The sequence below is a fragment of the Aquarana catesbeiana genome, linkage group LG10 (genome assembly GCF_042186555.1).
Source record: "Aquarana catesbeiana isolate 2022-GZ linkage group LG10, ASM4218655v1, whole genome shotgun sequence".
NCBI lineage: Eukaryota > Metazoa > Chordata > Amphibia > Anura > Ranidae > Aquarana > Aquarana catesbeiana.
This window is the reverse complement of record NC_133333.1, coordinates 112,955,410-112,978,598: the sequence shown is the minus strand read 5'-3', so window position 1 is coordinate 112,978,598 and position 23,189 is coordinate 112,955,410. Positions and strand designations below refer to the sequence as shown.

Here is a 23,189-nt window from a genome sequence, read left to right as displayed (position 1 = left end):
TCCATCTCTGCCTGGCTTCAGTACATCAAAAGGAGATTTCCCTTCACTAATTAAATATGTTTTGAGCTGTATGGGTTTTTGTCATTCCTGATGATTTCTATAAAGGGGATACAGCTTCCTGCTCCACCACTTATCCGTAGCTCAGACAAATCATTGTTCAAGCTTATGGCCTTAAGGACAAGTTTCCACCTTTTCCTGTAAAAGCATACTCTACTGGATTTGTGAGTTCTTCTTGGACTTTTCTGCATCAGGCAACTGGTTTGCAAAGCTGCCACCTGTTCCTTTGTTCATGTGTTTTCTTAGTTTAATCAGGTGGATTTTCAAGCTTCTTCCGATGAACGATTCGGGGGTATGGACCTTTTAGCAGCTCTTTGTGCCGCAGGTTCCCCCTATTTTTATTTTGTGTTACATGGGCCTGTTAGCATTTTATTTGCTTTGTTCCCCACCACTAAGTTGGACTGCTTCTGGGCATTTCAAACATATTAGAATTACTGACGTCTCTGTCGTTTGGATATTTTTTTTTTTTACTTACCTCTAAATGCTTGTTGCTAGGTGGTCCCTCGTAGTCTGCCTCTTCCAGTGCCTGGGCTGGTGACATCACTTCCCTCTCGACACAGGAAGGGCTCAGCTCTGCTCCCTCCCTCCTGTCAATCATCTGGGACCCATTACAGGTCCCAGGTGACTGAGCGGCCAATCACGGCACGCGGCGCCGCTCGCGCATGCGCAGTGGGTGCCAGGCTGTGAAGCCACAGCCCGGCGCCCACAGTTGCAATGCTGGCGCCGCTGAACGGAGGGGGAGACGAGCGGGGCTTCGATCCCCCGCATCGCTGGACCCTGGGACAGGTAAGTGTCCAATTAAAAGTCAGCAGCTGCAGTATTTGTAGCTGCTGACTTTTAATTTTTTTTTTTTTTTAATGGACCTCGGGTGGAACTCCTCTTTAAGCAACACATATACAACCCCTGTGTGTTAATCTATTCTTAAAAAATACTGCTGTCTACAAAACTGAAGCATGCTGGCAGTGGGAGGGGTTATACCTGGCTGACGAAGGGCTTTTTTGTTTGCCAGTGTCCAGGCGCAGTATAACCTTATGACATCATAGTAACAGATCCCTGTGTCCTTTGGCGAAACTTCTTTTATAGTAAGTTCTGAACTGCCTTTACACACACATGAAATTTAATGGCTATAACAGCTTCAACTCTTCTGGGAAGGCTGTCCACAAGGTTTAGGAGTGTGTCTATGGGAATGTTTTATCATTCTTCCAGAAGCGCATTTGTGAGGTCAGGCACTGATGTTGGACTAGAAGTCCTGGCTAGCAGTCTCCGCTCTAATTCATCTCAAAGGTGTTCTATCGGGTTGAGGTCAGGACTATGTGCAGGCCAGTCAAGTTCCTCCACCTCAAACTTGCTCATCCATGTCTTTGTGGACCTTGCTTTGAGCACTGGTCCAAATCATTTGGTGGAGGGGGGGATTATGGTGTGGGGTTGTTTTTCAGGGGTTGGGCTTGGCCCCTTAGTTCCAGTGAAAAGAACTTTTAAGGCGTCAGCATACCAAGACATTTTGGACAATTTCATGCTCCCAACTTTGTGGGAACAGTTTGGGGATGATCCCTTCTTGTTACAACATGACTGCGCACCTGTGCACAAAGCAAGGTCAATAAAGACATAGATTAGCATGTGTGGGGTTAAGGAATCTGACTGACCTGCACAGAGTACTGACCTCAACCCGATAGAACACCTTTGGGATGAATTAGAGTGGAGACTGCGAGCCAGACCTTTTCATCCACATGACCTGACCTCACAAATGTGCTTCTGGAAGAATGGGCAAACATCCCCATAGACACACTCCTAAACCTTGTGGACAGCCTTCCCAGAAGAGTTGAAGCTGTTATGGCTGCAAAGGGTGGGCCAACTCAATATTGAACCCTACGGACTTAGACGCCATTAAAGTTCATGTGCGTGTATAGGCAGGTGTCCCAATACTTTTGGTAATATAGTGTGTGTGTGTGTGTGTGTGTGTGTGTGTGTGTGTGTGTGTGTGTGTGTGTGTGTATGTGTGTGTGTGTATATATATATATAAAATTATGATTCATTTATTTGTTTCTATTTTTATTTATAAAGTGTTTAATATAAGTTTATAATAATTTTATACCTCCTGGGCCTTCTCTATACCATCAGTTGTGTGTTATACATTTTATCTGAGTTCTGATATATGCATATTTCTTAATTTTCTCTAGCAAATGGAGCGTGTTTTCCCTTGGTTTAACGTAAAGAAATCTCGCTTTTGGGAACCAAATAAGGTTAACAGCAAGTAAGTTGTGGATTAAAGCTTTGGGTGTTTTATCTTTGAGGTCCTTGAGCCACCTCATAGATCTGGAGCAAAATGATGCCTAAATAACTATAGCATTGGCCTTTGGGAGGGGAAAAGAAAAATTAAGATATTGTCAGAAGTGTTTTGCTCTTTGTGAACTAATAAATGCCTGTTATAGACTCTCCTACATTGCTCTTTTAAGGCAACGTCTCTTCATAGCCCACCCTGACCCACATATACTTACTTTCCTGAAGCTCTGTTCCTTCTCAGTCTTCTATGTTTGTAAGATGTGTGTTGGATCATGTCAGGGCTTGCTCAGGTTTGAAGCTTTAACCACTCATCAAACAGTGTTTATGCTTGGGTATTGATCATTCAGGCCTGGTTACAACTATGTAGGGGAGTAAAAGTTGTCACATTTTTACCTTCGCTTTTATTTCACTTAATATAGCCAACACTTAGAAGTCTTATGTTGGGAAAAATAATTCTATATTCTGATTAAAATCTTATTTCTATTGTGTTTAATTTAGAATGAAGAGCTTTGTATTGTATGTATATGGTTAGTGATGAAGACAGAGTTGAAATTCTGTAAAGATATTAATGTTAAACCTGGACCACTTAAGTCCCTTCTAGTAATTCAATTTAAGTATGCACTCAGAGAGTGCAATGTCACCACAAAGAAGACAAAGAGAAGCATGAGCCCTGAAAGAAAGAGGAAGGAGAAAATGAAAAAACGGGACTAAAAGGAAAGGGGAAATCAGGGGTAAGTCAACGGGAAGAAAGGAAAGAGAGGAAGGCATGGGAGGTACTTCGGATTCTTCAATTAGGTCTACAATCAACACTCCATAGTGTTCAAATACAATAGAAGCAGTGCATTTGGATCAATGCAACCTTGGTAAAACCTTGCCATTCCTGGACCCCACACCACGGGCATAGCCTGTAATATTGCTTCGGGCACTGGATCCTGCTTGGATGCTCTTCTCAGCACTTTGGGCCACGTTCTGTCCCAGGGCCATGATCCATCCCTATGGAACCCAGACACTGAAGACCCCTTAGGGCGTATGCCTGCCACAACAGGCAAAAGGACTGCAACATAGACAGCTAGGACAAGGTTACCCTGTATTGCTCGACTATTACTGTAGTGCCACAGCAAATATGAGACACAAAAAAAATCTATTGAGGAGTGTGGCGAATAGGGCGCTCTGGATAACAAGGAGACGTTACCAAACAGTAAATAACTGGCTCTTGAAATGTGAGCCAGCAGCACTTCAGAAGAGGGAAGCGCACACTATAGGAAAAACAAAGGCTAGAGGAAGGTGCTTTTAAGTGCAGTAATAAAATGCTTTAATGACAGGGAAGGGTTAAAAACGCTTACAAGATGGAAGTGAAAAACAGACATATCAATGAATCCATAATGTCCAGCGGGATGCCTCCTGGACGTAGAGACAGCTGCTTTGTCTTTCACAAAAAGCTATTACTTTCCTTACACTATTATGTGTATCCTGATTAGTTCGTGTTTAAAGACTAAGTTCATCTTTCACAAATAAATAAATAATAATGCACATATTTTTGCAGGTAAAGGTTTTTTAAAATTATTATTTATTTATTTATTTTATTATAGCCGGCAGAGCATTACACCATGATCAGCAGATCGTGGGTGCAATGTCAGGCTCCTGCACAGACTTTCTTTAGCTTTTTCCCTGTATCTCTACAGGTTTTCTGTTACAAAGCTAGAGGAAGAATGAATGAACTACAAGCATACTGAGCAGCGCACACAAAGCCTATTCAAACTACAAGTACATCTTCTGCGGTGGAAGACTGTTCTTGTAGTTTTTTTTCATTCACAGAATCTCTGTAAGTGAATGTTGCTTCTATGTGGGTGGAGCCTTGAACAATGCCTCCTAACATTTTTGGCTGTGGACAACTTGAGTAAGGGAAGATGATTCCTGGAATCCATCTGCCCTTAGCTCAGGCATGCAGGCAGGAGGGTGTGCTTAGCTGAGGCAACCCCTCCTGAAGACTCTTGGGATGTATTACATCATTTGCCTAGTTCTGGAGACCAGGAAGTAACTGAAGAAAAGTAAAAAAGAAAAAAAAAAAAAAAATTTTAAACAAGTAAATATGATATACTTTCCTATCTATTTACAAATGCTAGCAGCGTAAGGATTTAAAATCGTTTTACAGCGGAACCTCACTCTCTCAATCAACATCGACTATCAGGAAACCAGGATTGTGTTTGCAACTTATTCACTCATGCAGTGTAAACTTTTTAAACTTGGCTCCAAAATTCAGAGCTTAGTCTCAGGTGGATGACCAGGTGTTCCCTCATACCACAGCTTGCACACTTTACTGCCACGTACTTTCTCCCACCTTTTACCAGGGGAACTTTACTGCAGGGTGATCACCACCGGGTTATTGCATATTCTTTTTTCAGACACACCCCATTTTTGCACCCTACTCCATGCGTACCCCACAGGGGAATATCCTCACAAATATCAATAGTGGAGACCAGGTGCAAGGAAACTGCAGCAAATGCTCGGACAAACATTTGCTCCGCCAAAGGCCGAAAACCTTCAAAAAGCTCAGAATGATACTTCCTTGCACAAAAGCACAACACTATTTTAACAACAGTCTCTGCATCTGATTCCAGCTCTATCGCAGGTACGCAATTTGTGGCCTACCTAAGGCAGAGTTTTCTGCAACCAACTCAAACAGCCATCACTGTCCAGAGCTCAAAAGCACCAGGGTCCTTCAACACTCACCTTCTCTTCTTTTGTTTGGATCCTGATATGCCTGCTCTAGAAGAGTTAGACGTAGATGGGAATGAGGGTGACACAGAAGCTAATGTTAGAGGAGACCATGGAAGATTTATCACCCCCAGGCATCTATACATGTGATGTTACAGCTTCACGTAATATTCTTGCCAATGTTAATGTGCTCACTTTCTGCTGTGGCAAAAACTTCGACACTACCACATTTGATTCCCCTTCATATCGCCATGCCCCTTTGGCTACTAAGAGACTTGCTATGTCTAAAAAAACACGCACTGTTCATGACCAAATAGAATGGGCAATGTATGAAGATTTGGTCAATCTAAGATTTTCAGCCTTCCAAGAATCGTTGCTGAGCTCTATCCAATAGAAAAAAAGTGGTCTGTCCAGTAGTAGACCTTGCCGTCTCATTATTAAACACCTTACTCTACCTAGAGGTTCCTTCATTTAGAGATTCTACTGACTAAGTTTGAATTGTTAAATGATCTTTACTCTGGCAGGCCCAGCTCTGCAACCAGCTGTTCTTGCGATTACTAGTTGTCGAACCGGGCAATAAACAATCAACATGATTCTGTATTCCAGGACTGCATCTAGACTGAACAATTAAAGCATTTACCTAGAACAAATCCTGAGACGGATGTCTAGAATGGCTCTTGATTTTTGTTCATATGCACAGAATCGTATGGCTGAAAGCTTAGTCAGCTAAAGCTTGCCTGTAAAAGACACATCACATGTATGCCTGTTTTGAAGGAGGATGTCTTTGGTGAAGCCCTTGAAAAATTCATTAAAGATGCCACAGGAGGAAAGGTCCTTCTTCCACAGAGGAAGGTTCAAAAATGACGCTCTTCATGGGCTTCTACTTTCTCAAAATGCAGAACACCTTAGCAGTCTAGCCAGGCTTCAGCTTATAAGGAAAAATTCATCCTTTTATTTTGGCATAAGACTTGGAACACAAAATCCACCTACTCTAGCCCTAAGCCCTCTTGCAATGCAGGGCAGGGGGTGTTTGTTAGTTTTTGCCTTTCTCTGGTTCCCAGATGTCCCAGACCTGTGGGTTTAGTCAGTGGTTTCCAAGGGGTACAAAATAGAATTCCAAATTCTACTACCTTAGCGCTTTCTCTTTTAAATCAACCAAGAGCTGCTCACGGTCAGTCATATTTGCAGAACATCTTAATCCATCTCTTCTCCCATGCAAAGTGTGAATTAGGGTGCCAATTTAAGTGTATATATATTTTGCATTAATTATAATTCTTTATGGAAGATGATTATCCAAAGTTGAATCTAGCATTGGGATCTTTATTGTTTTCGACTCTTCTGTAGAACACAAAGATTTGTGTAGTGTGTATGAGAATCTCTCTGTTTCGCTCGGCTGCTATTGGTTGCTTGCTAATAAGAGATGATGATGAAATGTGTCCCCTTATGAGGGTTCTACATTGGTGCCTGTTGTCAGCACATTTAGAGTCTTTTTAAAAAAGGTATTTACTTTAAAAGTTCTTTAATTTCTCCTACATTGGCTCGAGTGATGTGGAACGATTCTCTTCTTTCCTTTGCGGTTTGATATTGATGTAATCGTGAATGTTATATTTCTGGATTTTGCTTGATCCCTTTTTTCTTCTATATATTTTGATGATTGTTTTTATTATCTTGTAGAACATATTATTGTGGGGGTAATGGGATTGCTATAAAGTTGGATGTTGTTCTGGATTGTAGTAGTCTAGACTTTTGAATTTCACGTTCTATAACTCAACATATTCAACCGGATATGTCAGAAATGGGAGACTCTGGATGTGGGTATTCTGGCTTCCAGGTTCAAAAACAAGTTACTTCTTATTGTGGCCAGGACCAAGAGTCCTCTAGCATTGGTATCCTATGATCTGATAATTGCCTAAACTCAGTACAGACTAATCTATGCCTTTTCTGCAGTGCGAATTCCAACTTGACTGCTCCGCAAAATAGACCAAAAGAAAAAAAACAGTGATTCTCATTGCACTAAACAGGCCCAGAAGAACCTGGCACAGAGACATACTCAGACTTTTAGGAGACAAGCTCTGGACCCTTCCAAACAGGCCAAAGCTGCTGTCTCAGGGACCCTCTGAGAGTTTGAGTCTTCCGTTCCACATTGTTTCAAGCAAGGAAAGCCACCAGAAAGATCTACTATCGAATCTGGAAATCCTCCCTCCTTTGCATGGTGTGAACACAGACATTTCAATTCCAAAGATTACTCTGTCCCTTGCATTCTAGCCTTCCTTCAACAGGGACTTGACCAGAACTTGGCCTTACGTACTCTAAGGGTTTCGGCCTTGTCCATTTCTTTCCAAAAAACATATGGCTTTTCTTTTCTTTGTAAAGACCTTTTATTCTTGGTGTCTCTTGTATCAGTCCACCATTACAGCACCCTGTGCTTACTTGGGACCTCAATATGGTTTTCTCTCTACCCTGCAGAAACCACCCATTAGGAAGCTTCCCTTGGATGATCTCTCCTGAAAGGTAGCCTTCTTGGTGGCGATTATGTCTGTCAGATGTGCCTCTAACTTAGGGGCTCCCTTGTAAGGAGCCATCTCTCATTCTTCACAAGGACAAAGTAGTCTTATGCCCACGACCTTCTTTTCTTCCCAAGGTGGTCTCAGCCTTCTGCCTCAATAAAGACATAGTCCTACTTGGGCGCTCTACTCCAAAGCACCCAAAGGAGATTGTTGTTCACTGTCTAGACGTGGTCAGAGCTATCAGAGTTTAAATCAAAGCTAAAGCTTCTGTCAGAAAGATGGTTTCCCCAATTGTACTACCCTCAGGGCTTTGTAAGGGACATCTTGCTTCAAGATCTGCCTTCCTAGGGGGATAAGACAACTAAGTTCAAGAGCTTACACACTTAAGGACAATACACCTTCTTCACTAGTATATGCTCACTCTACTAGATCAGAAGGAGTTTCCTCTAAATTTCAACATTAAGCCTCTGCCTAGATTTTTAAGACTACCACCTGGTCTTCTGTACATACCTTCTGAAATTTCTATCAGGTTGACGCCCAGTGTTCTGCAGGTGCAGAATTTGCCCGCAAAGCAGCATTTTGATCTAGGCCTGTGGACCGTTGCAAGTTGGCATAGTTCTGTTTGCCTTGTTGCCTACCCTTTTTATTCATTGCTTGGATGTGTTCCAGGATCTATGAATATCAAGCCTTTGTCCAGTGCTGTATGATTAAGATAAAAGGATTTTTTTTTCTTGACTGTGAATTCCATATCTTTGAGTACAGTACAAGACACCCACCCCTCTGTTCCTGTTTTTTTTGCAAAACTGAGGACTCACGGAGTGGGGTAGGTTTTGTAGGGGCACCGAGGGGTCTTTAAAAGCTTTGCCAATGTCCAATCACATGATGGTACCAACATATGACCCAGAGCCTAAATGAATATTCAGATAATATCACGCCTGTGTCCTGTACTGTACTCAAAGATATCGAATTTACAGGCAAGTCAAAATAAAAAAAATGTCACTCTTTAAAGAAATGAGTGTTAAAAATGGCAGTTTTAGATTCAGGCAGATTAGTACCTGATCAGATTTTGGGAGTGCATTCACAAAGTTGATAGTCAAATTTTGCATGTCTCTTAAGTTATGGCCTAACATTTAAAACCTTTTTCATGGAGGTTTTACTTTTACATCACCGTAACTTTAATTCTTCGTAAAATAGTTTATTTATAGGAATATACTTTATTTTAAATTTTCACAGGTAAATGTGTAATTTTTTTTACAGCTTCTTAATATAAATAATGCATTGTAAAGACCTTTCAGTAGTTTACTGATCTTAAAACTTGACTTTTCGTTGACTACAGTAACAGCATGTTACCCAATGCAGTCCTACCGCCATCTCTGGATCATAACTATGCTCAGTGGCAAGAAAGGGAGAACAGTCTGGCTGTGCAATCACCTCTAATGAAAAAAATAATTCCAGCCCCTAAACCCAGATGTCCTGAAGACCCAGCATCACCACAGCCTACACACTCGCCAGTCCCAGCTACAATAGGTTTGTACATTATTTTTTGTGCGGTGTGGCCTTTAGATTGTAATTTCCTTGAGGGAAAAGATTGATATAAACGTAAAACATTTAAATAGCTGTAACAATTGTTGGCGCTATATATATTCCTGTATAAGTAATCTAAATAATTTATTTCTGCAGTTCATTTACTTGTACTTAGTAGTTGTAAAGCCTAAACATTTTTTACTTTAATGCATTCCTTGCATTAAGGTAATAAATGTTTATGTAGTAGTAGTGTGTCCCTTGAGGGTAAACCTAGAATGTTTTATTATTATTATGGTCTCCTAGTTCCCATCATCACAGCATATACAGGGGATCCCCTAGTTACAAAAATCCGACTTACAAAGGACTCCTACTTACAAACGGAGGGAGACAACAGGAAGTGAGAGGAAATCTACCCCTAGGAAGGGAAATTCACTCCTGTAAGAGCTATTATGGGGAAAAAAATGTACCTGTTCTGACTTACAAACAGATTCAACTTAAGAACAAACCTACAGTCCCTAACTTGTTTGTAACCCGGGGACCCCCTGTACTTGCAGCGTCTTATGCCCTGTACACACGACCAGTTTTGCCGTTGGAATTAACTCCGAAGGTTTCTCCGACGGAATTCCATTCAAGCGGTCTTGCCTACACACGATCACACCAAAGTCTGACCGTCCAGAACGCGGTGACGTACAGCACATACAACAGGACTAGAAAAAGGAAGTACAATAGCCAGTAGTCAATAGCTTCCGTCTCGTACTAGCTTCAGAGCATGCGTCGTTTTTGGTCCGTCGGAACAGCATACAGATGAGCGGTTTACCCGATAGGAATTGGTTCAGCCGGAAATATTTAGAACATGTTCCATTTCTAGGTCCGTCAGAATTTTCAAAAAAAAAAAAGTCCTATGAGGCATACATACGAACGGAATAGACGATGAAAAGCTTCCGTCAGACTTTTTCTGTTGGACATTCTGCTCGTGTGTACGCGGCTTTATGGTGCATAGCTCTGACAGAGTTTTTGTTGATGTTCTGTTAGGCCTCATTCACACTATGTAGCACTTTGCACATGTGCACTTGTTCACGCTTTATACATATGGCAGCCTGTTCATTTCAAAAGGCTGCTCTACATGAAATAAAAGCGGCAAAATAGCTTAATTATTTTTTGAGCTTTGCTTGTTTTGCCTCCTTGTTTTCCACATTTAGGGTGCCATTAACAGTAGATGCAATTTTACACCTGTTCCAAGCACTTCACAGGTGTGAATGCAGCTGGCTCATGCACACTGCGGCTCAAAAAAAAGCTGCTTTTACAGGCATTTGAGCGTTTTTTTCTCTTTCTAAAAGCTTGAAGAAGCTTGTGCTATTTTGTGCTCTTTTGTATATTTTTATTGAGCTTCTTTGAGCTTTTTTTTAGCATTAGCCATTTTTTTCACAAACCCTCCCCTTAGCTCCTTTTTCCTTTTTTTGGTGCATTTTCAAGTTTCTTTGAGCTTTGTCACACTTTTTCGCACATTTTTGGGCACTTTGGTGTCTTTTCTGCTCGAAAGCGCCTCTCAAAAATGCAAGTTTGTTGGGGGTTTTCTGCCTTTAAGAGCATATGCCTGTAAACGCCTGAAAAAGCCATAGTGTGCATGGCCACATTGGCTAACATAGAAGGGAGTTTCCAGGCAGAAAAAATTTAAAGCTCAAAAGCCTGTAGGAGCCGCTTCTTTGAGCTGCAGTGTGCATGAGCCCTTAAAGCGATCAGTGCCAAATTACTGCCGCTGATAGCTTAGCTGCACAGACTAGAAAGGGATTCAAAAAAGTAATAAAGTCCTCTAAGCACACATCTTCAGTTTGTACAAAATGTTTTTTCCAATAGTTGCTCTAAATGGGCAGCACAATGGCTTATTGGTTAGTTTCACATCTGCTTGGCATCATTAGGGGCATCCATTTGTATCCCAACCATGACACTAGCTGCATGGATTTTGCATGTTCTCCCTGTGCTTGTGTGGTTTTCCTCTAGGTATTTCAGTTTCTTCCCACAATCCAAAGATATGGTTGAAGGTTAAATGACTCCTGTCTAAATTGACCGTAGTATGTTTATATATGAATGTAACTTAGATTGTAAGTTCCTTAAGGACAGGTACTGCTGTGAATGTCAATATGTGTGTGTGAAGCGCTGCGAAAATTGTCAATGCTATTTAAATACCTGTAATAAATGAATAGTTTTTACATTCAGTGCGATTTTCATTTTCAAAAATGTTTTTTGGTTTCTGTTTTTGAACCTGCAGACCAAGGTAGAGAAGATAGCCCAGAATTGTTACCACCACCTGGTGTAGAAGATAATCGCCAGTGCGCCCTGTGTTTAAAGTTTGGAGATGACCATGCTAATGTAAGTGCCATTGGCTACCTTTTCACCTCAAGAACACAGCACCTTTGTTATATAAGAAGTCTTTTAAAAGAAACCTGTGTTGAGAGAAACACGCATACTGCCATTATTGTGCTCTCCACTTAACAAAAAAAAAAGGTTTTGCTTATAGTGCTACTTTAATAGTGTATGTGTATCTATATATTCATTATCACACACACAACAAATACACATTAATAATACAGAACAGCAGACTCCCTAAGCAAAATGGGTCAGCTGAAAAGACCAGCAGATGCTCACTGCCTGAAGGTTGCGGTGTCTGCTTGATGGAGCCAACTGATTACGGGTAAATCAACCCCTAATAAAAAAAAAAAACAAACAAAAAAACACCTCCATAAATTTATAGTTTCCTGGATATCATGTTGATCCACTGAAAATCTGTGACTAAGAACAAGCAAGCAAACCATAAGTCAGACCTACTTTAGCTACACTGAAGTTACTGAAACAAGAGGTTACATAGAGTATAACAGGCCAGCAAAAATACTTTTTTTTTTCCATTTTGCATAGAGTAAGGGAGGGTCATAATCCCTGTCAGTTTATTTTTTGCCCTCTGTGTCCCTTTGGGGAGATTTGCCTCCACTTCCTTGCCAAAAGAGGAGGTGAGAAGAAATCCCTGCAAATTAATGAATTCCCTTGGGGACCCCCAGGTCACCAGAACTAGTGTCCCCATTGGAAGATTTCCCCTATTCCCCCTATTACTTTTCTGGAAATAACTCAAAGTTTGGAATTTTCTTTTACTTTCACTTTCAATGATAATCGTAAACAAGACAAATAGAGGTGGTGAATCTCCCACAAGGGGGCACAGACCGCAATAAAAACTGACAAGTGTACAAATCCATTTCCACTCTGTCCAAAACTAAAAAAAATAAAAGTTTTGCTTTTAGTTGTACCTAAATTTTCTTTATTGTACATCATGGGACACATAGTGTCTTCTTGAATCCTAATGACCGGGCTATGCTGCCATCTACAGGTGGCTGAACACTGGCCAAAAAAGACAGGAATTCCTCCTACCTCTCCTCTTACCTCCTTCCTCCTCTAGACGTAACCTCTCCCCCCGTAGGCAGGACTTCAGTTTTCTTGCCAGCGTCTGCTTTCACTGTAGTGCCTTGCTGCACTGTGTTGTTGCGCGCTCCTGCTGTCCTATATGCTACAAAAGTGGTCTCCCAGGTGACAAATGCAGAGGTGGAGCTGTGTTCCCTCTGCACTTTCTGAGACTAGTACAGGATAATGACCACGTCACAGGGTTTCATTGTGTCAGCCATATTGCCCACCTCATGTAACTTTGGTAGCAGTAACAGGGGCAGTGATACACCCAGCGTTCATACCATGGTTAAAGGGACCACATTTGCAGCTCTCTCTTTTCCTTGCCATTGTCAGCACAGCAGCTACACCTCCAGGGTCACATGAGCGCACCTTCTTGGGGTGGTAGGGGCACTGGCAGCCTTAGAGGTCTTCTAGGGTAACCAGTGCACAGTTGGCATTTGCGTAATGCCCTCTGAGGACTGGGCTTGCTATATAAGCAGGTCAAATGTCTCAGACAGCAGAGAGGAAGGGACATGGGGGAATGTGTCCCAAATCACGGAGGGATGGGGGTGCTTTACATTTTATTTTTTTATTTTATTTAAATTTACTTTTTAACACTGTACCTTTATTTTTTAATCAACTTTATTGCTATCATAAGAGATCAACATCTACTGTAATAGCATGGGTTGTGACAGGTCCTGTTTCATGGAGAGATCTGGGGTCTGTTAGACCCCATATATCTCCTCTGGCTTCTAAAGTATCTGATCAAACCAAGACCTCCTTCTGCTGCCTGTAGAAGGGATTGAGTGGCTTTCAATCTGAGGAAGTTATATGACATCCTATGGGCAGGAAGTGGTGGAAACAAGTAAAAGGATGGAGCCGGCAACTCTGTAGTCCATATAGCGATTATAATAGTTGGTTTCAAAAAGTGACAAGCAAAGCAGCTGACACATTACGGCAACAGCCTTAGTCGTAGAATGCTACGACCAAGGTTGTTGCCGAAACGTGTCAGATTCTTTGCTTGTTACATTTTTGTAACCAACTATTAAAATCACTATATGGACTACAGAGTTCTCGGCTCCATCCTTTTACTTGTTTCTGCTGTAGTATGTAAGGACACACTGAGCCTGAGCACCTGAACGAGGATCTTGCAAATTGGACTGGGAGTTCCCGGTTGTGTGCGCTGTCTCTTTTTTTTTTTTTCTTTATTAATCTTTATTTTTATTTTATATAATAAGAAAAAGAACATACATACATATAATCTATGGTCATTCTTACCACAGAACATTGCATTTTTCCAGTGTAGACCAATATGTTGGTACAAAAACAAGATGTATAACAAATTGTAATACGTAGGGGTAAGGGCGGGAGGGGAAAGGGGGGAGAGGGATTAAATCATCTCCAAACTTTATTACACTACTAAACAGTCATATTGAGTCCTAAGAGGGGGCCCCGCCGTATCAGCTTGGCCGGACCTATCCCCCTCAGCCCTCCATTTTAGTACAGGAGGGAGGGGCCTCTTTTTTATTCAGTGCCCTAGGATGCCCACCGGGCGGATTCCCCGGAAGGGGGGCCATAGGCCTCCAACTAACCTTCGCCTAAGGGGAGCGCCCCCTGGGCATCCACTGGGTCAGTGCGGACATAGAGGTGCCTACGTTGCCAGGCAGAGCCCCTGACCAATACGTCTAAACAAGTAACAACTCTATTATTTAATAAAGGAGATACAAAACTTGTCTGTAGTCGCTAGCGACGCATAACGTCTCATATGAGCCTTCAGCTATATACCTTGTGAACCATGCATTAGGAAAGAAAAGGCCAACACCCTGTGCAATCAATGGGGCGTTGAAACATTCCACTCAGGTACGCACGTCACCACCAACAGGCCTCCTTAGCTTCAAGGAGGGCTCCGCTAACTCCAACAGCGCGACATCCAGGCTAGAGGATACCGGATTAGTGTCGATGATGAATCTCCGCCACTGAGCCCAAACACCATCAAAGCACTCACTCCTATCTTTGCACCTCGCCACCCACTCCTCCGCCTCTCTGATATCATCCACCTTCTGTAGCCATTCTTTTATGGTAGGGACCTGTGGGCGCTTCCAATAGAGAGGTACAAGCCTTTTAGCGGCATTTAGTAGATGAGGAAGGGCGCTTTTTTTGTAATGGCTTAGAGGAAGGGTGGGGAGGTGCAAGAGGAAATGCTCGGGGGAGAACGGGATCTCAATCTGCAGGGCATTTTTAATGGTAGTCTGTACTTCCATCCAGAAAGACCTAATCATTGGGCATTCCCACCATATATGAAGAAGGGTGCCTTTCTGACTGCAACCTCGCCAGCATCGGTCCGAAACCGAGGGGTAGATACGTGCTATGACAGCCGGTACTCGGTACCAGCGAGTTAGAAGCTTGTAGTTAGTTTCCTGCGTTCTAGACTCTATGGAGCTAGAGTGTGCTAGTTTATACATGTGTAGACGTTGTTCTGGCGTGAACTCCACCCCTAGGTCTCGTTCCCATTCCCTTATGAAAGCTGGCTTACCAGCGGTGGGAACCGAGCCCAGTAGCCTGTATAGCTCAGAAATCAAATGGGGAGTTGGCTCTTCTTCTGTGAAAAGGCTTTCTAGTGTGGTGATGGTGTCTAGCCCTCTCATTGGGGTCCCTTCTGTTGCAATAAAGTGTTGGAGTTGCTGGTGCCTCCACCAGTCCATAGGGAATCTGCCGTGGCTATTCCGCAAGGCGTCTAGGGGTATCAGCTTGCCCTTATCCACAAATTTACCATAACTATAATTGCCGTCTGACACCCACGTACCGAAAAAGGTTTTCTGCTCCCCAGGAGGGAACCACTTATATCCCCCCAAAGGTGCCAATGGGGAGCCCGGGGGCACCAAAGCACACAGGGCGTTTGTGCGGTCCCAGACCCGTAGGATATGAATGGTTAGCGGTGAGGTCGTCTGTGAGAGTCCTCTGTGTTCACGGGGCAGCCAGGGTGCGTATGACAGGTCCCGGCCTGCTAAGCTCTTCTCCAAGGAGACCCACATTTTTGAACCCCCGTGATGACGCCAGTTAAGGATATGTTGGATCGCAATGGCTCTATAGTATCGTCGTACATCCGGGAGGCCCAAGCCACCCATTTCTTTAGCCTTCTGTAGTAAAGACACCGCCAGTCTTGGTTTTTTACCATGCCAAATAAAATTAATCATTAGGCTTTGAAGCTGAACAAAGAAGCTCCTGGGGAGGGTGACTGGCAGCATCTGTAAATAAAAGAGCACCCTAGGAAGGATGTTCATCTTGAGTATGCTGAGTTTGCCTAGCCATGTGAAGGAGGTCTTGGTCCAGTTCTGTAAGTCTCTACGCACCATGCTCAAAAGGGTGGGAAAATTAGCCGAGTAAATAGTGTCAAATCGATTTGTAAGTTGGATACACAGGTACTTAATAGACGTTTTAGTCCAGATAAATGGGAAAGCTTGTTGCAAGTCAGTAGCCATTTTTATAGGGATGGTGATGGGCAGAATTTCGGATTTCGAAAAGTTTATTTTAAGGTTTGACACATGACCGAAAATTTTTAGTTCCCTCATAAGGTTTGGCAGTGACACTAAGGGCTGGGTCAAATGAAAGAGCACGTCGTCGGCATAGGCCGATAGTTTGTGTTCCGTAGACCCTACTGTTACCCCTCTAATATCAGTGTTTGCCCGTATTGTTCGAAGCAGAGGCTCCAAAGCCAGAGCGAACAGTAGGGGGGAGAGGGGACACCCCTGCCTCGTGCCATTCCGTATGGGGAATCCCAAGGATAGATGGCCGTTCACTTTGACCTTCGCACTGGGGGTCGAGTAAAGCGCCATGATCCATCTCAGCATATGAGGGCCCAGTCCCCAAGCCTCCAGAACTGCCTTAAGGTATGACCAATCGATCCTGTCAAAAGCCTTTTCGGCATCTGTGGACAGAATAAGGTAGGGGGTGGAATTCTTATGGGTACATGCCCATTGTATGAGCTGTATGGCCCGGATGGAATTGTCCCTAGCTTCTCTACCTGAAATAAATCCCGTTTGATCGGGGTGAATAAAGGAGGGCAGGACGTGTTTAAGTCGATTTGCCATGATCTTAGCAAAAATTTTTATATCGACGTTAAGTAGCGATATTGGTCGATAGCTTTGTGGGAGAGTGGGGTCCTTGCCCTCTTTCGGCAGCACTGTGATGTGGGCCAGTAGAGCCTCAGGGGGAATCTGGTGGTTTGTGGCCAAAGAGTTAAAATACCTGCACATATGATTTTGTAGCAGGGGGAGAAACTTTGCATAATACGCTTTGGAGTATCCATCCGGGCCAGGGCTCTTCCCATTAGGTAGGGCCTTCACTGTTGAAATAATCTCCTGAGGGGAAATGGGAGAATCAAGGTCTAGCTGCTGCTCTGGTGTCAGGGGGGGGAGTCCAGCTGCGGCGAGGTATTCGCCAATCGCTTTTAGTTTTGCTGACCATCCTGTGTGTGAGATATCCTTATCTAGGTGATATAATTCTGCATAATAATCTCTAAAGATTGAGGCAATCCCAGAGGAGTGTAATGTAGCTGTACCGTCAGGGGACCGGAGCGAGTGTATGTGGACTGTCATTCTTCTCTTCCGAAGCGCTCTAGCCAGCATTCTGCCGCATTTGTTTCCCTGTTCGTAGTATTTATGTGAAAGGTGGCGTAGTTGTCTGCGCACGCGACGGTCGAGGAGGCGAGAAAACAACTCCCTCAGTTCAGTCAGCCGTTCGCGGGCGTTAGCATCCCCCTGACGTTTGTGTTTAAGTTCCTCTTCCTGCAAGGCTGTCAGCACCCTCTTGAAGTCTATCTGTCTTTCCCTTTTGAATTTGGAACCCAGGGAGATCAGTTCACCCCCGAGTACCGCCCTATGGCTTTCCCATACCACTCCGTCTGCCATTTCCTCGGACACATTCTCCGCAAAATAGTGTGTGATGGTCTCAGAGACCTTAGCTACCACTGAGGCGTCGTCCAGGAGGTTTTCGTTGAGCCTCCAGGACCAGGCCCTCCGTGTTTCGTCTGGGACCCGCAACACGGCCCACACTGGAGCATGATCTGAAATAGTGATGTTGCCTATTTCAGCTGATTGCAGCAATTCAAGGGTGTCATGGTCCACACACATAAGGTCTATGCGTGTATAAACGTCATGTACCCCCGAGTAGTAGCTGTAGTCCCTCTCAGATGCATGAAGAGCTCTCCACGTGTCTATAAGAAGGCTATTCTGCAGTGACTTGCGAAAATGCTTGAGGAAGACTTGGGAGTGAGTGGGGCGGCCATGGGATGTGTCAACGAGCGGGTCCGGGCTCACGTTAAAATCCCCTCCAAGAATTAGGTGACCCTCCCTGAATTCGTTCAATTTATCTAGCACAGAATCAATAAAGGAGAGTTGTTGGGCATTGGGTGCGTAGAGAATCGCAAATGTAAATTTTTTGTTGGCCAAGACCCCCTTCACGAAGACGTATCTGCCCTGTGAGTCGACCTGAGTCTCTGAAAGTTGGAATGGGCATGACTTATGGAATGCGATGGCTGTACCTCTTGATTTGGCTACCGGGGAGTTGCTAAAAAACCATTGGGTGTATAGGTGTGTGGGTATCTTTGGAAGGGACTGTTCCCTGAAGTGAGTCTCCTGCAGGAAAACCACCTGGGCCCCCAGTCTCTTAAGTTCCAGCCATAGCCTGTTGCGCTTATGTGGAGAGCAGAGCCCCCTGACATTGTAGGACAGTACCTTTAGCGACGGCGCACCTGACGTGGATGATAGCTGATCGTTCACCCCTCCTCTGGTTCCCCCATGCATGGCTCAGTCGGCCAAAAGGCAACCTGCAGATCAAAGCGATAAATGGTTAGCTTTAGAGAATGATCTAAAACACAAAATAATATCAAGGGGGAAGTGGGGAGGAGGGGAGGGAGAGGCTAGGGAAAGGTGGGAGGTGGGAGGAAGGGGGGCTTGGAGAGGGTTAGGTGGGGAAGTGGAAGGGATCGGGAGGGAAAAGGTGGGACGGGGATAGGGGTAGGGAAAAAAAAACAAAAAAAAAAAAAAAACAAAAACAAAACAACAATAATCTACAGAGCTCGCCCGGGAGGGGGGTATCAACCCAAAAACCGCCCGGGTGAAAACTCGGAGTCCCACAAGGGACTGTCACCTAGTAAGGTGAGGCCTAGGTGGGGTACGTGGGAGACCACCAAGGAGACGATTAGCCCATCCTTCCGTCCAGTCCATTCCGACACATAAACAGGGTGGGGAAAAAAAAAAATATATATATATATATATATATATATATAAAAATATGTGCAAAACTAAAAAGGGGGGGGGGGGGGGTAAACAGTACATCTCAACAAAGGGAGAAAGGAGATTGTGGAACCCGGACTCCCCAAAAGTGCAAAAACAAAAAAGAAGAGGGGAGGACAAGGTGGCCGGGCTAGGAGCTGGACCACGGACCCCCTAGTCCATCATGATGCCTAATGGTTCTTGTAGTAGAAAGGTAGTGCAAAGGGCCTACTGTGAGATGCCTCGCAGGAGGAGGTAGAATGTAACAGCAGCGTGTCCGTTAGGCCCAGAGCCCTGACTGAAATGTCAATGATGGAGAGGGGATTCCGTCCAAAAAATTAGGAAAAGCGATAAGGGTGGCGGTGGCTCGTTTAGTCACTGGTTGTGGAAGTGCCCGGACGTGGGCCCTCCGTTTGCCTGTTGTGGCCCCGGGACCGCCTGTTTCCTGCCGCCTGGATCCAAGGTTGAGGTAGCTGGGGTATTGGGATGTCCGGGGTAGTGCGCCAATCCGGGAAATCTACAGGGTTAAGCTCCAAGGTATGTAGGAAGCGGGGGAGGTCATCCTTTGTGCGTAATATAGCCCAACGGCCATTTTTTGAAGCCTGGAGGCTGAATGGGAAGCCCCAGCGGTATGTGAGGCCTGCCGCCTGGATTTCCGTTAGAAGTGGGCGAAGGGCCCGTCGCTGCATTAGGGTACGCCGTGAGAGGTCCTGGTAAAAGGACAGTTGAGCTCCATCGAAGTCAAAGACTGGTCTGTTGCGCATCTTTTGCATTATGCGATCCTTCAATGTAAATTTGTGTAGCTTACAGATCACATCTCTGGGGTTGTCAGGGTCCTCTGATGGGGGCCGAAGTGCCCTGTGAGCTCTGTCTATCTCAATCGGCACCGACGGAGGCAAACTCAGGATTTCACGGAACACTCCCTGTAAGGTGGGGACAATGTCCTTAGGTGCAGTGGCTTCTGGGAGGCCTCGTATGCGAATATTCGCTCGCCTGCTGCGGTTCTCCATGTCGTCTAACTGGCACAAAAGAGCCTCAATTTGATGACTGTGTGTGACGGTCTGCTCTCTGAGCTGGGAGATGGCGGGTATAGAATCATCGAGTTTCTGCTCCAAAGTCTCTACCCTGTGACCCAGCTCAGTGGTATCAGATTGCAGTTGTTCAATATCTTGCCTGAAGGCCCTCTCAATCCTGCTTGTAAAGCGCTCTAGGTCTTCTTTAGTGGGGAGAGACCATAAATGCTGTCTGATGTCTCTGTCCTCAGTCAAAGCTGCCAAGTGTGTGTCCCTGTCCTGTGATGATGTGGAGCGAGGGGATGCAGGGGGGATGGAGTCGCTTACCAGCCTGGGAGAAGAGATAGGAGATAGAGCTGGAGGCGCTGGCTGAATCTCCTGTTGCTGCAGCGTGGCCGTTCGTTCCGGCGCCATCTTGGATTTCCCCCTCTGCTGACGGGGGGTGTCTAGAAGAAAGGAGTCCAGCGATCCCTGACCGTTTGGGTGGGCTTTTTTCGTCTGGGAAGAAGCCCGCCGCCGCTGTGACATACCCTGTGCGGAAATCGGGGGGTAATCACCCCTGTAGCTGCTAATTATGCTGCGGACTGGACGGAGCTCGGGCTCAGCACGTCCTCACTCCTCCATAGCCAGGCCACGCCCCTGCGCTGTCTCTTTTCATCCTTCACGTGAACTATCAGATCCAAAGGGTACTCATTTGCTTCTGCATATGAGGGTTTTGGGCTTTACAGTAGCCTTCTTTTAAGGCAGTCCCCAAATTTCACTCCAGGTCACTTCAACTCAACATCCTTACATTGTGTAACAAACAAATTCATTATCTGGACCATCCTATGCATCTATCAAGCCAGACAAATCATTCCTTCCTGTGCCCTGTAAAGTGGTGACAATGGATGCCAGCTTTACTGGCTGGGGGGGTGACTTTACAACTCCCTAACTGTGCTGGATACCTGGTCCTCGGCGTTAAGACTCCTCATCACATTCTGGAACTGATTGTCATCAGATTAACCCTAGGTTCAAACCTATGCATTTTTAGTGCGTTTTGCAGTTTAACCCCCCCCCCCCAAAAAGCACCTTGCAGGACATGGGCTTCTTCCCGCCAACCCTGGCTGGTGGTTATCGGAATCTGGAAGCCACCTTTAACAAGGGGCCCCCAGATCCCGGCCCCTCCCCCTATGTGAATGGGTATCGGGTACATTGTACCCCTAACCATTCACCCCATAAAGCAGTGAAATATAATAAAAAGTCCTTTATTAAAAAAATAGCTCCGAGCCATCATCTCCCCGATCCGTCTTTTCCCTCGCTGCCCCCTGTGACGTCGCAAGGGATGGGCTCTCCAGGTGACGTCATTGGATGGCCACGCCCCATTGCTATATAAGAGATGCCAGACAGCAGGGGACAACACAACAGAGGAAGACAGCCACAGAAGAAGGGGGAGGGGCTGGGATCTGGGGGGGGGGGCCCAGATTGCGATAAGCCCCCTGCCCGCAGACATTAATTTTGAGGGTGGGGGGGGGGCATGCTGTTTTTTTTTTCGCAATTTGTTTTTTGCCAGCATTTTTTTTTTTTTTTTTTTTACATTCAGCTGGGCCCCATTCTTTCTTCTGAGAGGTCACCCAGGAAGGGTGCAGTGGAGACAGTACCACAACAGTGGCCTACATAAACTATCAGGGGGTACTACAAGTCAAAAACTGTATGCAAGTGTAAAAGAATTGCTGCTGTTTTGAAACAATGGGTGGGCACAACAAATTTTGATTTGGATTTCTATTCTGTTCCTTTACTTCCCACTTTGTTAACTGATAAAAATAAACTATTAACACTTCTTTTTCTGAAAGCATTCTTATCTTACAGCATCTTTTGCACCGTACTGTATATCAGGAATATGAAATGTTGGGGTAACATTCTTTAAAACAAGTATGCATATCATGAAATCACAACACACTTTTTTTTGTGTACTTGTTCTGTGTTAGGGATGCAAACTTCTTTCAAGATGGTACATTTGCAGCCAGACAGCTGGCTTTCACATAATTTGAAGTTTCGTAAGTTTCGTGTTTGTCAGGAAAGGTTTCCTTTTTAATGGTAATGTTTGTTTTTTGTTTTTTTTTTTGTAGGATGCTGGACGCCTGCTTTACATTGGACAAGATGAGTGGACACATGTTAACTGTGCTTTGTGGTCAGCAGAAGTTTTTGAAGATGATGATGGCTCTCTTAAAAATGTGCACATGGCAGTTATCAGAGGGAAGCAGCTGGTATGTTTTTATGGGGCTGTTGCATAGACTGACATGCTTTTGAAGTGATGCTGAGTGAGGGAACATTTGAAAGGACTCACACAAAAGAGCACTAGATACATACTGTAGGTAACCGAAATCCTCAGTGTAGGAAATATCTTGACAGGATGATAAATACTGAGCAAAGGGTTGTTGTATTATCATAAAGTAAAGGCCTGCTTTATGGAATCCTCAAGCCAAACAGTAGATCCCTTTTTTTGTGGTAGAAGTGAATAAACTTGTGATGTCAGTACAGTGAATAAGCCCTGTAGTGTCGGCTTTTGATAAAGTTGCAGTGTGCTTTTTATTTTGCTACAACCCATGAAGCAAATGCTTTCCTTCACATTTTGTGTTTATTGTTATTTTTAACCCACAGTTAGTTGATGCTGCATTAGGTGTTGTTGGAATGTATCAGCCAGCTTGAATGAGGGTGACTTGTGACATGCTAAGGCCTTGTGTATACGTTCATTATGTGTGTAACCATTTTCCTTTATCATCCATTAAGGGACACAAAGTCTTAAACCTTTAGGTTATATTGCTGCATACCAGAGAATTGGACACTGGTAAAGAAAAAACAAACTGTGGGTTAGCCCAAACCATAACCCCTTCTACTACCAGCATGCCTTTTTTCCACTTTACTAGAAGGATGGAGGTATTTTCTCAGCTCCTCTGTTTTAAGAATTAACCTACTTTTTTTTAGCAATTTTTTTTTTTTTTTTTTCATTTTTTAGACGCTATCTTGCACTACCACCTTCACTTAATTCTAAACAGCTGGCGTTTGAAGTAGGGAAAAAAAACACCCAACCAAACGTGTATTTATAAAATATGCCATCTAAAAGCAAATAAATCTATGCACCTACTGTGTATCACCAATTGCAATAATGCATAACGACATGTAAAAACACAATGTTGACATAGATTGACTTGGAAGGCAATATATTGCAAATGACAGTGTCCTTAAATTGAATCTTCTAATATCCTTGTGCAGTATGTGAATTCATTAAAAAAACACTGGTACCAAAATGATTGTGATTTCCACCTTTCTCAGTGGGGACATGCTCACCTTCTTAGATGAACATTTTGTATCAAAAGTCTTGCAGCTCATGTGCCCTTTAAAGCCAGGACAGGGCTAAC

General features: G+C 44.1%; 1 protein-coding gene across 1 annotated transcript in view; it reads left to right on the top strand.

Annotated features, from left to right (window-relative positions):
- The window catches only part of KMT2A (lysine methyltransferase 2A), a 286,124-nt gene that overhangs the window by 142,793 nt on the left and 120,142 nt on the right, over positions 1–23,189 (top strand). The window contains exons 18-21 of the mRNA XM_073602468.1: positions 2,235–2,308; positions 8,896–9,086; positions 11,350–11,450; positions 21,900–22,037. Coding sequence (XP_073458569.1) covers positions 2,235–2,308; positions 8,896–9,086; positions 11,350–11,450; positions 21,900–22,037 — 504 coding nt within the window. The remainder of the gene's footprint in view (positions 1–2,234; positions 2,309–8,895; positions 9,087–11,349; positions 11,451–21,899; positions 22,038–23,189) is intronic.